General features: G+C 35.9%; 1 protein-coding gene across 4 annotated transcripts in view; it reads left to right on the top strand.

Moving 5' to 3' along the window:
- CBLB (Cbl proto-oncogene B) overlaps positions 1-16,990 on the top strand; it is a 139,480-nt gene that overhangs the window by 93,585 nt on the left and 28,905 nt on the right. For all 4 annotated transcript variants that reach the window (XM_030020332.2, XM_030020331.2, XM_030020333.2 and 1 more), the window contains exons 10-13: positions 2,438-2,641; positions 11,048-11,233; positions 13,863-14,228; positions 16,783-16,877. In XM_030020332.2, coding sequence (XP_029876192.2) covers positions 2,438-2,641; positions 11,048-11,233; positions 13,863-14,228; positions 16,783-16,877 — 851 coding nt within the window. The remainder of the gene's footprint in view (positions 1-2,437; positions 2,642-11,047; positions 11,234-13,862; positions 14,229-16,782; positions 16,878-16,990) is intronic.

Below are 16,990 nucleotides of genomic sequence, written 5' to 3'. Positions count from 1 at the left end.
AACTGAAATCTTTGAATCTTTGTACTTTTGATTGCCGGGTGTCTTATAGCATGGTAGCAGCATGTTCCAGTGTTGTGCCAGTGATGTGCTCTGATTCTGGAGACTTCAGAAGCTAAGGTCCTCAGTATTTTGGCCAGTGGCTAGGGATTCAGGAAGAGAACAACAAGGCATTTTAGGCTCAGAGAACTGACATGTTCAAAACCATCAAGCTTCATCAGAACATTGCAACCAACTGTAATAGGCCAGGTACATTTCGGACTTCATTACAAATGTAACTTTTGTATAATTAGTGAGGCAATGAAGAAATACTGCACTGTAACAGTGTCAGCTGTTGTGAGCTTCTGGTGGGCTAGTGTTTAATTGGCAGCATAATGGCTCATTAGACATGCCTCGAGGTCCAATACAGATGTTTTCACTAAGCAGAAAAAAAAAATGAGTAAGCAACATCAGATATGCATAGAACACTAAGGATGATTCAGAGTTGTTCACCTTTATGGAGACCAGTCTCTCAAGTAAGTCTTGGTTTAACTTTCCTTTTTGTATTGATGCAACAGGAATAAAACGTCATTTTCCTCCACAGAAATCTAGTCTTATCTAAAAACTACATGTCTGGACTTGATTCTAAAATCATACAGGCATGTATGCTGCATTGTAAGGTTCACAATAGCTACTCTCTCAATGTTCAAAATAACCTTTCTGTGGGCATAGACAAACGTGTGTATTCATATAGACATCTCAGATCTCAGTTTTAATTTCTCAGTTGTATTTATACTGTTGAATACAAGTCTCTGCTGTTGTGATTGGTGGTTACCCAATATATTTTGGTGAACTTAGTGCTTTTGAAAAGAAAGGAAGGAAACTGCTAGTACAGAACTATTTGACAACACAGATAAAAGAAAGCCTTGAAAATTAAAAGCTCTGTGCCTTGTCTGTAAGGCTGTTTTTAGAAAATGAAACTGTGAAGAACTGTACCGGTAAGGGAGGACTTCGTTCACTTGACAGTGGTTACTTCAGTAGGTCCAATAATTTGGAGGTACTCTTTGAGGTAGTAAGTGCTGTTGACTAGTCCTTTGTAATTAGGATGCAAGGCTGCTAAAAGTAGATTACATGTATCTTTCCATACAAAATGAAAATCCAGTACTAACCATGCAAATAGACATGACTGTTGTCAGGAGACATCATTTATAGTTATCTGGCCTTGGGATACAGTTCTTCCACAAACTGTAAAATTGTCTGTCAGTTCAGTAAGACTGGCAAGTGTCAAGATAAAGTAATGCTAGAAAAAATTTAAAGCTGTTCTTACATCTGAGAAATCAAAAAGCTGTGCTTGCTTGATGATATTTCAGGATAGGTAGGTTGTTTAGAATTAATTTTGGTGTTCGTATCTTTTTAGCTGTCTGTCTACCTGACTGCAAATATGACACAATGTAATTTCTGAATTCAGATTGATTTATCTTGATCTCTCAAAGCTTCAGGGCTCTTTTGGGTGTGTGGTTTTGGTTTGGGTTTTTTTGTTTGGTTTTGTTTGTTTTGGTTTTTTTTCTTTTAATTCAATCTACATTGTGCCTCTTGATGGAAAAATTTCTTTAAGTGCTTGAAAGACTTCTCTCTGATATTTTTGTTCATTAGTAGTCTGAAATCTACTGTAAAGGCTTTTTGATTACTTCTGACAAGGAAAAAAAATATTTCTGAAATCAGTAAAAGGAATGGAAATATGTCTGCTTGAAAATCATTTAACACATTATACCACTTAGAAATTAAAATTCAAGTAATTCTTGTTTCTGATAAGCTGTGAAAGTAGTTCCTTGTTTTACATAATTTATTGAAAATGTGGTAAAGTTCTGGTTTGTTACTTAAACGTCAAAAAAAGTTTGTAGCTTTAGATGTTCTGTATGCATATCGCTTGAATGATGGTAATGTTGCAGCCATGGTGGACTGTATATATGTTCTTCAGAGAGTAAGAGCTGCATGCTCTAAAGCTCATCTGCATTTTCTAACTTAAAATGGAAAATAAATACTTTATATTTAATATAAAAGATATATAATAAAATGCATTATCTCTGTCTACACACCTCACCTTCTTTCCCCTGAAGAAACAGGCAAATTGTAATCCTAAAAGGCAAGGTGCTACTTCCTGACCTGTAATAGTAAGACAGTTACAATTTTGGTGCTTTGTAGAGATAATGGTTGCATTTTTGATTAGTTAGTTTTAAGTGAAGCTTAAGCTTTTGAAGAGACAGCTTCAAAAGTGCAGTCATTTTACCACTTACTATAGTTAAGTATCTACGAATCTGTTTCCTGTTTACTTCAGTGCTTCTTTACAAGCTCTTAAAGACCTGTTAAGGGCATTTTTGCGTAGAAAGATATAAGGCCTACTTTTTAAATTACTTCTATTTTTTATTTTTAAAAATTTATGTACTTTTTTGTCTTGCTGTAGGAATCTGATGGCCAAGGCTGTCCTTTCTGCCGCTGTGAAATCAAAGGAACTGAACCAATCATTGTGGATCCCTTTGATCCAAGGGATGAAAACTCCAGGTGCTGCAGTATTATTGATAGCTTTAGTATGCCCATGTTGGACTTGGATGATGATGATGATAGAGAAGAGTCTTTAATGATGAATCGTTTGGCTTCAGTCCGAAAGGTAAATTTTCAAATACTGTACAACAGATAAAGCTATATGTTTGTAAATGAAGCTGCCTGTAACTGTAAACAATGAGAGGTTGCACTTCATGCTCTAAGTTTTAGCAACTCACTGAACAGTTCTCAGCTTGAAAAAACAGAATGCGTCAATATTGCAGCAAGAATGCTGAAGTTGAATAGGAGAAAAAAAAAAATTCCAGATTCTCAGCTGATATGAACTGAGTTAATTCTGTTTATAATGGAGGAAGCATGAGTTTGCACCAGCTGAGACTCTTACCCAAAATATGCTGTATGGACAATTCCCAGAATTTTTATTTGTAAGGAACAAAAGATTTCATACATACAGAATATATTATTAGTTTTCTCCACATGTGTGTATACGCATACACAGAATGTTTTAGGATTAAACCTGAGTTTCTAAATAGGTTACAAATATTATTGCTTTGTAAAGGTGATTTGCAACCCAATTTGTATTGCACACAAGTAGATTTTAATCATGTTTTGTGTGAGTTGTCTATGATTTTTTTTCTGTATTTTTAGTATTAGGTACTTTTAGCAGGAAAAACGGATCTGAGATTATTCATAGTGACTTTGTGTTTTGGGATGTTTTTTGTCCTGAAAGTGCTCTATGTTAAATTCTGGGATCTTTCTTTGGCAACAGGAGATTTTATCACTGATAAATAAGCACTGTCATTAACAAAAGTTTATTAATGTTGGTAGTTTTCACTCCTGTATTTTAGCCTGGAATAGATATTCACACACTGAATTGCAACACTGAATTTTACAGCGCGTGTTCTATATTTTACCTTTTACTGAGGTCATCTAGATTGAATAGTTGCCTTGGAATTAATTCTGTAACATCTTACCCTTCCATTTCCTTATCGTTGTATTTGTTTTAAAAAAAAAAAAAAAAAGTGTTTTACCCTCATATCTGAGAGTATCTGTCAGTTAATACACATACTTCTGATATCCTTCCTAACCTCTTAAGTCATATGAATCATGCTTGTGTTGCGTATGTAATACAACATGGCCTGCTCTTGGGAACAGTTTATCCTTCCTGCCTGGACTTAAATTGCAGTCTGCAGCCTGACCTCTGTGAGATAGCCTTGAATTGATGGGCTTTTTAGAACACTATCACTTCCATGAGAAGGCAAAAATGCATTATGCTTTTATCAAAAGAAGGAACAGTAGGCTTTACTATAAGACGTCTTGTTTTCAGTATCCACCAAGTGCTTGAGTGCTTTGGTGCTTGTGATTTTTATGTCATTAATTGTTCAGTGAAAGAAACCTACTGATTATCCCTGAAGTTTAGGAACAGCGTTTTCCACTCTTTGTTACTGTCTTGAAGTCCTTACTTGAAAATGTTGAATTATCGGGTCATTTGGTGATTTTCAGCTGCTGTTTTCTTCTTAAAACTGTTACCAATGGTTGTACAGTGATGCTCTTAACCACACCACCTGTGTGGAATATGGCATTATTTATATACACTTTTTGTTAGTAATGCCTTCATCAGCCTTCTCTATTTCTTTTAATCATTATTTATTTTTCCAGCTAAACAGTGTTTCTTCGTAGCCTGCTGGAAGAAATTCTGTTTTTTCCTCTATGGCTTTATGTAGGATTTTACTCTTTGAATTTTTCTTTTGTTTCTTGTTAATGCTGTTAATATGAACATGGTACTGCATAATGGCTGTGTTGTAGTCATTTGATTTGTTGAAACAATGGAAGTTAGATGACAAAGACAATAATTTAGTTCTTGCAGCCAACCTGCTGATACTGTTGTTACTTTGTAGTCCCAATGAACAAATTTTTCAATTCTTAATTTATTGCAAGGATTATCATACGCTTTCTCAACGTAAAGCTGTTAATCCTTGAAAATCAAATGGGCTGGTTTTGTCTCAAATCACCTGGCTAGACCGTGTGGTATTGCTGAGAAAATCTTGTGGCATATCTGGCTAGCAGTGAGCTGTGATGTTAAACTTGCTAGAAGAGGAAAGTTCCAGGGACATGAAGTCCCACAATGTGTTGCAAGCTCAGGTAAATATTAAAATTTTAAACTCAAATCAATCTTTTCTCATCCTGAAAGCCTTGTGGGAGGGGCACTGTTAAAATGTTTCTAAGCCTTGTGGGAGGGGCACTGTTAAAATGTTTCTAAGCTGTTACTACCAGTTTTCACTACCTTTGGGACTTGTACTGAGAAATAGATTCATAGTGCAAAGAATAGTTGCAGTAAGCTCATTTTAGAAGCACACACAGTCAAGCTTGTCACTGATTAAGGGGCCTGGGTGGGTTTTTAAGTGAGCTCTTGACAAAATGAAAAGCTGAAAAACACTTTCTGGAATTGTCATTAAAGTGTAAAGAGGATACATTTTTTTTTTATCACCTGTTGTACCTGTATGAACTATGAATATAAGTTGGATATCAGAAAAATACCAATTCTGCAGTTTATCACTCTATCTCTGAAGTGTATGCGTAAACTGTAAGAGGTATCTGAATGAAGTCCCTGAGGGACCTCAGACTTGAAATTGCTTTAAGGAAAAGAATAATGACAAAGATATTTACTCATTCTTTAGAGAATGGATACACTTTAAGAAAAATGAATCCGTCTTGCTAGGTGTTGTGTATGAGTCAGCAGCAGCAGCAGATCAGCTGTAACAGAGGCTTTAGAGAAATCCACTGCAATTAGTCTGTTTATATGCCTCATGAAGCAGCTTATTTTTTTTAATTTCCAAATTGTCTTCAGATTTTTCTTTATGAAAGAAAGATGAAGAGTGGTGCCAAAACTTCTGTTAATTGTCTCATTGCTGAGAAATTTCCAGCCCCATGGCATCAGATTAGCTGTTGCAGTTATTGCCTGAAGTGTTCCTTTTCTCAGCTCTATACCGTTTGTGCTAGCCAAGCACAGCATTATGAAATGCACGTTAAAAAAAGTGTAGATTACAGGCTTGGGTAAATATTAAAAATGGCTTTTTTCACTTTTAAAGAGGGCATTTGAGTCTCTAGTAGACTACGTTTATTATTCCATAATGTTTAATATTCCATTGTCCCAATGAATTAAGAGTTATCTGGCACTTTACCTTGTACAAGACATAACTTCGTACACTTCTTTTAAAAAGAAAGAAAGAAAATAAGGAAAATGCATAGTGCAAGAGTTCTTGTTAAGAGCGAATAATTTTGAATTCATAAGTGCTAAGATAACTGTTTTACCCAAATAATATTACATGAAAACATAAAGGCCCTAGCAGTATAGGAGACTATGAGGTTTTCAATAGCTTAAAGTGAATTAACATTCTCTGAAAATGCTTTCTTTTAAAACTAGATGAAGTTACCTTGTCTGGGGAGTTACTGTCTTCTCTGGAATTAATTTCCTAGCTGTATGAATGCACCAAAACCTGGCTTTGATTCACACTGTTACTTTAAAATAGTTATAGGAAACAGTCAAAGCTGAAAGCCACTGTTTGTCATGATTAGGCTTCATCCAGCAGATGAGTTGGGTCAAACTTAACAAATCATGACAAAAGACCTTAGTTCTCAAAATATGGGAGGAGACTGGTTTTGACGACTCCTCCTCATTTCCATATTATTAAATTGACTTTTTTCTGGTAATGAAAAAAGGCATGTATTACATAGTAATAATGTTTTTAATTTCATCATATAAAATACAGGAATATATAAAAAAAGACTTCAAATACGCATCCAGGTGTTCCCTTCAACTGCACATTCTTAATTCATATATATATGTCACTTCCTTCTTAATGGTACACCTGTTTTGTAGGAATTTATGAAAATCATGCCACGTAACAAGAGAGTCCTTAACTGCTTAGTTATTAGTATTTGAAAGAGGTGTAAATGCTTGGAGGCAGTGTGCCTCCCTTAGTTAAAATGTATTTTACTGATTCCCTTGGGCAGTGTAGTCCTGACTCTCACAGCCTTAACTCCCTCTCTCTCCTTCACATGCATTTTCTTGGGTCAGCAAAGGAAAGGTCAACTAAAGAACAAACCTGTCTATGTAAAAAATGTTTACAGCCATCAGTGTTAAGTGATGTAACTTTATATCCTCATATGAATTTTTAAGTCCAGATTATACTGATCTGTCTACGTCACAACTCATCCTAACAAGAAATAACAAATATGTGGGTTACTCTTGCCTAATTATAAATAAAGAAACTTCAGGGAACTACTTGGAAATGAAAAGTCCGCTTCTGGTGTAGGTCTGCTTGGATCTTCTTAGATGTCTCATTATGCAATTTATAAATGACTGAGTTCACTCCAGCAGGACATTATCAATCAGGATAATATTCCTCAGTGAGTCACTTGTTAGGATTTGTGTTGAGTATGCTTTTCATATGTGCCTGTCTGGCAGAAAGGCATTTGAAGCTAAAATTCTCAGTTCAGTAGGCTGACTGTTAATATTTCCATCAGAAAAACCTTCACTAGAAATTGTAAGCAATGTCAGAAGCAGGCTTACTCTTGAATTCACAGCCACTAGGGGCAAGCTGATATCAGTATATCCCGGTAATAAATATGTCTGATTAAATAACACAAGTGTGGTCTGCTCTGCAGTACAGTTGCGATGTAAGTCACAGCTGCTTTTCCCTTGGCAGCAGCCATGCCAACCAGATGAAGTCCATGTTGTTACAAAGGAGTCTGTGTTCTTTTCCTTAATTACATCTTTATTGCACAGGTCTGTGTGTGTTGCAGCAGAGCCCCTTTGTACTCTGAAGGTCTGTCTTCTGTCACTGCCAGTTCATTTGTATTAGTTTGTGTCTTAATAGCGTGCTTGTTTTATCTTTTTGTCACTGTGCTGCAATCATTACTCCTTTATTTCCAGTGAATAGAAAATACACAGAAATCTCCAGTAGGTGACAAACAGAAAAATTTTAAATCTCTTCATCCTTAGGGAGTCTGCCAAAAAGAGTAGGTATTATGTACATCTGTTAATACCCTGCTATCCACATGAAATGCAACCATCTTGTTGGCCTAGCTGTCAACAAACATCAAATGATGCAGCTAGACAGGTTGGATGGGAGTGGACAGAATAAATATGGTGGTTTTTTATAATGGGAATATGATGGAAATCTGATATTGAATGCCGAGGAAAACCTGTTTGTTGCTGTGGAACATGTTGTTTTGTTTTATTTTTAGTATCAGTAGATCTAAACAAGGAATCATAATTTTTAGTTTCTCCCAGTAAAGCATTTTCTCTTACTTCAGCACCAAGTGGTGATATGCATTAAGCTTCCTTGTAGGGGAAAGAAACTGCTTTTGTTTGCAGCTATTCCCTGCCCCCCACCCCATGCCTTATAAGTTATTCTTTAACGTGTTTGTCATCATCACTTCCCTTTTTGAAATCTGTGGGGCTACAGCATGTTGTGGTAGCATTGTGGCTGTAGGGAATAGTAGTTCAGGGGACTGAAAGATTATTTTGATATTTCAAAACAAGACATTGATGCAAGCTTAAATTGAAGTCCTTTCACTCACTTTGAAAAATTTCCATTTCATTTTGGCAGTTGTGATTTACCATCCATGGAATATGGTGGATATAGATAGCTAAATACAAAATATATATGGAACCAGAAGTTTATCACATAAATTAATTCTCTTGGTTCAGTGGGGTTAAAAACATGTCAGGTTTTAAGAATGTTGAGCTTTTAAATGAGTTTTCATATTATTCTAGTTTTTGTTACTGCCTACTACATATTAGGTGTGTCTTTCAGCCACTTGTTTCCATAAATTTGAAAATAGCATCAGTTCCCACTGGGTTTTAAGTGTGAATATTTCCATGGTTTCTGTCTCTGCTGGAGCTGGACTGTTGTTATGGCAGAAGAAAAGAAGTCTGACATGGGTGGGACCAGTGGGCTCACTGAGGGAGGAGCGTGTCATTTTGCCTAGTGATTCCTTAGAACAGAACTATGTAAGAGAAGGTCACCATATAGAAAGAGTGATGGATATTCTTAAAATGCTGTCACTACAGTGTTGTTCAATTAGCTGTGTGTTCATACAACTACATGCAGTGTGACATTTGAGATTGTCAGGTTGCTCTCTGAGGAAGTTGCATTAATTGATGTGATGGTACGGCAGTTTGAACATCTTAAATTCCAAGCAATTGTTTCCTGTCCAGTACTGTGTTTTCAGTATTTGCTATTTTTCTTATTCTTTGTTTTCAACTCCTATTACGTGTAGGATAGTATCTTAGTTCTTCTGGAGCAATTTCTTGCTGACTGAGACACAGTATGTTGAGCAACACCATAAAATGTAGAGACTTACTACAACACTTTCATTTATTTTAAATAACTATATCTTTTTGGAGATGTGACCTGCTTATTTGGTTCTATTTCAGATAATTTGTGAATTAAATTAATTTTCTGTCGTCTGAAGCCAAAGCATTGAATATATTATATAACATGGTTTTTGGCTTTCAGGAATGCTTGGTGGAGGTATAACTAAACTTTGAAAACTAATGCTATTAAATGATACAATGCTTATTATGCTATTTAACTGATAGATGCTTTCTGTTAAGGAAAGTGGTTTTACATTCACTTTATAGTAATTTTATAATTACAGTTGCTCAGGCGTGCTTGCAAGATACATCTCTAGCTTAGTTACTCAAGTTTCCATAATGTTCAGAGAGGGTAAGCACCTCAGTCATTCATGTGTTTATTCTCATGGTCTTCCAGTCAAGGTCAGGGGCATTCACCAATTAAAGGAAACAAAGAAAATTTAAGGACTATATTCAAGCCATGTAATATGAACTTTGTGACTACTTCTTCATTGAAAAGAGAAATTGGGAAGCTTCTGGTAGCCATAAAGAGCACAAATCTTGAATTGCTCAGGCTTTTGAAGTTGAATGCGTAGTTGTGACACCAAGCTTACACATGTAGACAAAGTGGTAAGACCTGAAATATCAACAAAAAAATAATTCTGGCAGTGGAACTGCATCTCAGCTTTCTAGCTCTTCAACACCTCCTCACTCCTTTCTCTTACTTTTCCTTGCTATGTTATCCAGTAATACTGTGGTGGCTCCTATTTTTGAAGGAAATCTGGTAGCAATCCCAATTGAATAGCACAGTATATTAAACTAAGCTGTAGTACACAGAGCATTGAGTAAGGAGTCAGTATACCAGATCCCTTTCCTGGATCTGCTTTTGAATTTGTGAAGTTTTCAGATTTTTTAATATAGTCACTATATGTAAAGAAAGGTAATGTTGTTTACTTATTTAAAGTGTTAAAGAACTTCCTAGTCTCATTCCTGTCATCACTATGGGACGTACAGCATTGGTGAGAAAAAGCTTATGAAAAGCGGGGTAAGGTTTTGATCAAAGTGACTTTGCTTAAAGATGGGTATATTTTTGTAAGCAATTTTTTATGCTTGGCATAAGAAGGTGGCAGATTGCTAGCCTCTATAAGCAAGTTATACAGCAAGAATACTAGGATACGTCATTGCACAAGTGGCCTGAGGCTGGTGCTTTGTGTGAATGTGAATGTTTTCCAGCTACTCATGTCTACTGTCAGGGAAAGCACAGAACAACATAAACATCCAGGTTTACTTATAGTACACTGAAACAAATACAGGGAGCTCAAGGAAATAACTTGAACGGATTTATGCAAAAAACTAAACTGTGTTTGTTAAAATTGAGCCAGATGAGGTTCAGGAACTAGTTGCAAAAATGGGTGGAGCCTATATTGAAATCATTTGGTTCTGATGAAATTGAAAGGATAAGTCAAGAAAAAAAAATAATCTTACTTTGTCACTGGAGGGGGGATGTTAAGGGGGTGTGTGTGTGTGTGTGTCATTAGTTCAATATTTGCTAAAATGATAAACTAAATTGTCCTAAAATAATTTTTGTAAATCAGCAAGTAAATAAGGAAAGAATTAACTTCTTTGCCTACTGACTTGCTGATGATTTTGATTCATTAGGGTTAGGGTTAGGGCACATAAATTCTATTTTCTATGGAAGTATGATTTGAAAACGTGCTGTAGTTAACAGACAATATCATAGATGTCCAGCTTTTAAAAGTAATTTATAGAATTTTACATGGAGTAATCTCTATTAATAAAAAGGTTATCAAGAGTAGCAGTACTACAGTAGAATATCTACGTTTGTGATTGTTTCCTTTTGTATGGCAATGATTGCGTCTTTTTTAAACAAATTACCAGAATATATATTCATTTATTTTCATCAGAAGTTAACATGGATCTTAGTTTTGAGGTAGAATGACTTGTAGACTTTTTCAGTAACTGTAAGATGAGCACCTATACTGTTGTTAATTCAAAGAGCAGCAGGGTGTCCATTATGATAAATGGCTGTTAGTAAGTACCTGACAAGTATCAAATGTTTTAGTCATGAAATGGAAGTTGTATACTTGATCATCAGGTAAATAGTAATTTTTTTTTTTTTCTGTCTTGAAGTGCAATGAGAGGCAGAATTCACCAGTGACTTCCCCGGGATCTTCCCCTCTTGCACAAAGAAGAAAACCACTTCCAGACCCCCTGCAAATCCCACATCTTAGTCTTCCACCTGTACCTCCTCGTCTGGATCTTATTCAGAAGGGAGTAGCACGGTCACCATGTGCCAGCCCAACTGGATCGCCAAAGGTAAGTCTTACTGAACCATTATTTCCTGATATACAAATATTGGGAAATTGTATTTGATTGTTTTCAAGGTGAGCTTGCTTGTTTGTTTTGGAAGATTGACTATTCTGGAATTTTCCATGTGTATTTTCTTTTTCAGGAGTTTGCCCTGTCCAAAAGAACTTTTAATTCCTTGTAGCTTAGAAAAACTTTAGATTAGATCCACATTGATTAGGTCTCTTATCTCCTTCAGTTGACTTTGGCGAGTGCCTGTCCCTTTGCATAATACCTTGCATAGTCAGATGTTTACAGCTACATGTGTTAGTCAAATGTGACCTCTGTTTGTCTGATGATTATATTGTACTTGGTTATGGTCGGAATTTTAAAGACTTTGCTATAATGGATCAGTTTGGTAATAAACCCTGATTCATGAAAATAAATAAAAATTCAAGTTTCCTGAAAATAGATTTAAAGGTCATTATCTCATTAAAATTATATGTTGTGCTTTGATGATGATTTATGTTCAATTTCCACGGTATCCTTACAAGAAAAATATGTGCAGATACTCTGCTTTCAAAACCTTAGATGGCATATATTAGGACTCAAGTTTGAAGGGAAATAATAATGACTCTATAGCTAATAAATTGTATGCTGTGTTTTGTGAAACTAATGATACTAAAGATTTAATGACTTTTTTTTTTTTGAGTGGGTAAGCATGAAAGAGAACAAATACTATGTTAGTTGCTCTCTGTTATGAGTTGATCATTTTGTTGCAATTGCTGTATAGAGAGGGGGAATTCGATTTAGATTTTTCATTTTTAGATGACGAATTCAAATTCAAGTTCAAAACATGTCTTGAAACCTGTGTGCTCATAATAATCCAGTATGAAGTACCCTATTTATTTTGTCAGGTTTTTACTTCAAGCTTGAAAATCAATCTATTCTTAAGATTCTAGCACTTTATAATTTAGAGGAAAAAATAGAAGTTTGAATAGTTTCTTTAAACTTCTTCCATCACTTCTTATATTATCAAGGGAGTTTATAACAGATTGAGGATATATGCTAAACATACGGCACATACATTAAAAATTAATTTTACAATAGCATGTTTGTACGAACTTCATGTCTTTTTAAAAAAAACCCAGAAAATCAGAAATACCATTAATATTGCTTTAAATTTTTCAGTGACATTATTTTGAAAATGCTAGTTTTTTCCTTGAAACTTTTCGGGGGGGGGGGGGGGGAGAAAATTTGAGCAGTGCAAGGGAGATAAGATGGGGCAACAAAGAATAATCTCATACTTTAAAAAATTTCAAATTTAAAAAAAAAAAGACAACAATTTAGTCCTGCCAAGACTACTACTTCAGTCAAAAAACCTCTTCTCTTTTTCTGCAATGGAAAACTTTTAACTATAATTATAACTATGAGCTCTAACAAAAACTTTGGACCCAGCCATTTTGTTCTTGCCTTGACAGTAAGAATCACTATTTTTCTTAACTAGCAGCTGAATTAAACACTTCTTTATTTAATGTACTGTCCTATTTATATGAATAGACCTGCAGGTAGAATAACTTTATTTTCAATCTAAGTGACGTGTTGAGGTGCTGCTCGAAGAATAATGGTGGGCTAACCTGTGAAGTGAGAGCAAATACTATTCTTACTTTAAAACTTTAGTGACCTCCATCTCTTCAAGTGGTAATAATATGCAGGCTTACCAGAGTCCATGAAAATTACACCTTCCAAGGGAAATAATATTCCCTGTATTTCTTATGGTAGCTGGTGGTAAGAGAAAAACATTTTGTAAAGCCCAATGTTACTTAGTAAAATGCAGTTAGTAATTCACTCCTAATGAAATGTTTTGGTTTTATCAGATTTGTGCTCTTAGAAGCCGTACAGCTACCTGTATAAGGGTTTTTTTTCTGGTAACTTGGTTTTCAGCTTTTTAGTATTAGCACACATAATTTTAGAAAACATTTCACCATTTATGATGTAGTTCAGTTCTGAGGAAGGAAATACTCTGGCAGAGGTTGTTTGCAGATGAGCTAATTGCAAACATTACTATGTACTATGTATGCTACCTGAAAAACTGAACTGCAGTTCAAACAAACTGGGTGCTGTAACAGTGCATGTCATGTAAAGAGTGGAGTTATCCCTAGATATATGATTAAAAAATAAGTAGTTTTCTTCTTCCGCTTGCTCCCTAAGAATTGCTTTTTTGTGCTCATTTGCTATCACCAAGTCATTTCCCTGTGAATGTGGGTTTTATTTTCTTTGGGTTTTTTTCTGCATCAGGAAGTCTGTTTTAACATTCCTCGGAAATCATTTCAGCAGGTAAATAAGTGATTGAAAAGATCAAAGCAAAGGATTCTGGAAAAAAAAATAGGGGTCATAAATCTGCCTCAGTCAGTCGTCTTTTTCTCCCTTCCACTCCTTCCTTGGGTTACTCATGCAACAGCAGAAATGGGGGCATGCTTTTTGAAGAAAGGCGAGGTTGTCTGCAGAATGCAAAGACTAACATTTAACCTACTGGCAAGTACTCTTGTGATGCCTTGAAAATATCTCAGTTAGGAACAGTAAAGCCATACTTGGTCATGAGAGAAATATGTATGCCTATATGTAACTTTTTTTTTTTTAAACTTACTGTGTTGTTTAGTCTTCTCCTTGTATGGTGAGGAAACAAGACAAACCTTTGCCAGCACCACCACCTCCCTTGCGTGATCCTCCCCCGCCCCCACCAGAGAGACCCCCTCCAATTCCACCAGACAACAGGATAAGCAGACACCTGCACCATCCGGAAAGCGTGCCTTCCAGAGACCAGCCAATGCCCCTTGAAGGCTGGTGTCCCAGAGATGTCTTTGGGACAAGTCAGTTGGTAGGATGTCGAATAGGGAGTGATGCTTCTCCCAAACCAGGACTGACTGCAATTTCAAACATAAATGGAAGGCACAGCCGCATAAGTTCTGATCCAGGATTTATGAGGAAACATAGACGTCACGAGCTGCCTGCGGAAGGTGCCAAGGTATGAAATGAGCTGAATGTGTTGAATCCTAATTTGATATCCTACTGCAGCATTGTCTTGCATTGGCTAACGTACTGTTTATATTGGTCAGTGTCGATCTGTTTCTGAATCTTTCCTGTTGATACTTAATAATAAGTTGATCGTAAATAAATGGTTTGTTAAATACTGTAATTTGTAAAGCGACAGTACGCGAGGGTGTAAGTTACAGTTTTAACATGAAACCTTCAAAAAATGGCTTGGAGAGAAAAATCTAGATTTACTATATTCTTTTAGCAAATTATCCATACAGTCGGTGCATGATAATAATATATCACTGTATGTTGCAGTATAGTTATGTAGCATCTCAGGTCCACTTTGGAAGTGCCTTGTGCCAAAATTGTGTACGTATTTGGTGATGGAAGAGTAGATGTTCCAGTTACCTCTGTAACTGGTGAGGTGAGGACTTGGTAACCTCTTCAATCTGTAATGTATGCAATATGTACAGATGATGTATACAAATATACTTAGGTTGTCAGGTATATTGTGTGCATTAACATAAAAAGCTAAATATTCTAAAGGTCAGTTGTGTTGTTCATCAGTAAAACATTATTTTCAAAAGAGCATTAAATTAGTCATGATGTTAATATACTCTAATGGAAAAGATCTAACCTGCCTTGACCCTAAGAAAGAGGAAACAAATACAGCCAAAGCCAAGCTAAATGCAGAATCATTTATTGTATCTCTACCACTGGCTATATGGGCAGCATCCTTGGAAGTGCTCAGTGACACAACCCCAGTATTGCATTGTTTGATTTGGTATTATCATCAGTACTCGGAACATTATTCAGGATAATTAGCATTGCAACTCCCTTTTTCTTTGTCGATTGTTTACAGCAATACACATATCTTTAGCTGAATTTTTCCTCCGTTGTACTTAAATCAGAACTCCAGCTGCTGGAGTTGTAATTTGTCCATAGCAGCCTTTGACTTCTTTTGGACAAATGTCCAGTGTAATGTCCAATAATCCATTTTCAGTGCTGAGGGAGTTCAGAGTTGTCACTTGCAACCTTTCCACTGATTGTCTAGCTTGGTTTGGCTAGGAGTCATCCGCTTGTCACCCACAGGAGAAGTATGTTTTCCTGTCGTTACTTGCAGTGAATAATATGTGTGTCTGTAACTATGGTGTTTCTTTGTGTTAATTTAAGATATCTGGGGAGGAGAGCGTAGAGGGAGTAGTTCTGGCATTCGGCAGCTTCAGACAACTTGCAAGACTATGTACAGTTGGGGAAGCTTAGGTCTGAAAAGACATCAAGTGGTGATGGCCTAAGAAAAAATTCCTAGTTCTGCTCTGATCAGTTTTATCAAAGCAGCTCAGTAATTTATTCACAGAACAGGTTATTAACTCAAAGCTGCTTTTTTTTGCTTGAAGACTACATAGCTTGTGCTAAGAAGGGTGGATTTGTGGTTAAGCCACGGTAGTTAAAAATCATAACTTTTTCTGTCTTATTTGCTTTTCCCAAGGTCACAAGCTATTTAACCTTTCTATCTCCATTTTACGTTTTTTTTTTTATATATGGATATTTTGATTATTTTGAAAGTATGTTACTGAAATTCAATTAGTATTGGTAAAGAACATTGACATATATGTTGAAAGGTGCCTAAAGTCCATGATGTTACAGATAATTAGAATTTCCTTTTATCAGCATTGAGGCAAAACACCAAAATTTTACTTACAACTAGGCTGTTGTTTAAAATGCTATAGCTTTTCATCTGATTTTAAAAGGGTACTGGGTTTATATCTTCAATTGCACCTCCATATAGAATTCCATTTGTGGTCTGGCACAGTATTGAAGCTGATGGAATTAATACTTCTCAAATCAGAATAACCACTCTGTGTAGGAGTGCCATTGTAGTCTGGAGAAGTTACGTTTGTATTTCTTTAACCAAATGCTGTTTGAACTGTCGTCTTCAGGTTACAGATCTAAGCCATTTGGTTAAATGGAGCAACTGACAACTCTGAATTATCGTTTCAGGCTTTATGCACATTCACAAGGGAAACATTTAATCAATTTTCTTCCCTGATTCATTTATCAATTGTAATATAATCTTTTTGCTATTGGTAAAAGCCAAGAATCAGGAAAACAATCCTGTGGGTAGGGGGTGGATTCTGGCAGGCACTGTATCACAGAGTTTTAAAAAACATTAATATGTTTTGCATGCTGCACCTGCTGTTTTCCCACTGTACTTCAGCTCTCTCACTTTGATCGGTTTGCTATCTTGAAATCTTAATTTTTCCCCGCGCAGTTCAGTTGTAACTGAGTAGTTCATCTAGTAACCATGATGTGGAACTTCCTCTTTTGGTGAAGTTTTAGGTTAATGTGTTCTACAGCTCCCAGATGGGCTGAGCTGAAACAGGTATGAAAGACTGACTTCAGATAACAGCTCTGTAGTATGAACTCCTAGGAAAGCCTTCACCCATAGTCTTCTCAAGGTCTGTTTTGTAAAACCTAGTCGATGAACATCCAAGATGATAAATGCAAGGAGGTACCCATTGTAACAGTTTTGTGATTTTTAGGTCTTTTCAAATGGTCATCTGATAAATGAAGAATATGATGTCCCTCCACGGCTTTCACCCCCTCTTCCAGCTGCCTCCATCATCCCTAGTATAAAGTAAGTTAACTTTATCTATAAAAGAAATGCGCTAATTAATGTTAGATAATAGCACTGATTTTTTGGTGCTAAAAGAAAAAGGGGAAAAAGAAAGAAATAAAATGAACTAATAT

Source organism: Aquila chrysaetos, chromosome 7 (assembly GCF_900496995.4).
Source record: "Aquila chrysaetos chrysaetos chromosome 7, bAquChr1.4, whole genome shotgun sequence".
In the NCBI taxonomy this organism is placed as follows: Eukaryota; Metazoa; Chordata; class Aves; order Accipitriformes; family Accipitridae; genus Aquila; species Aquila chrysaetos.
This window is presented reverse-complemented; position numbering and strand designations above follow the sequence as displayed.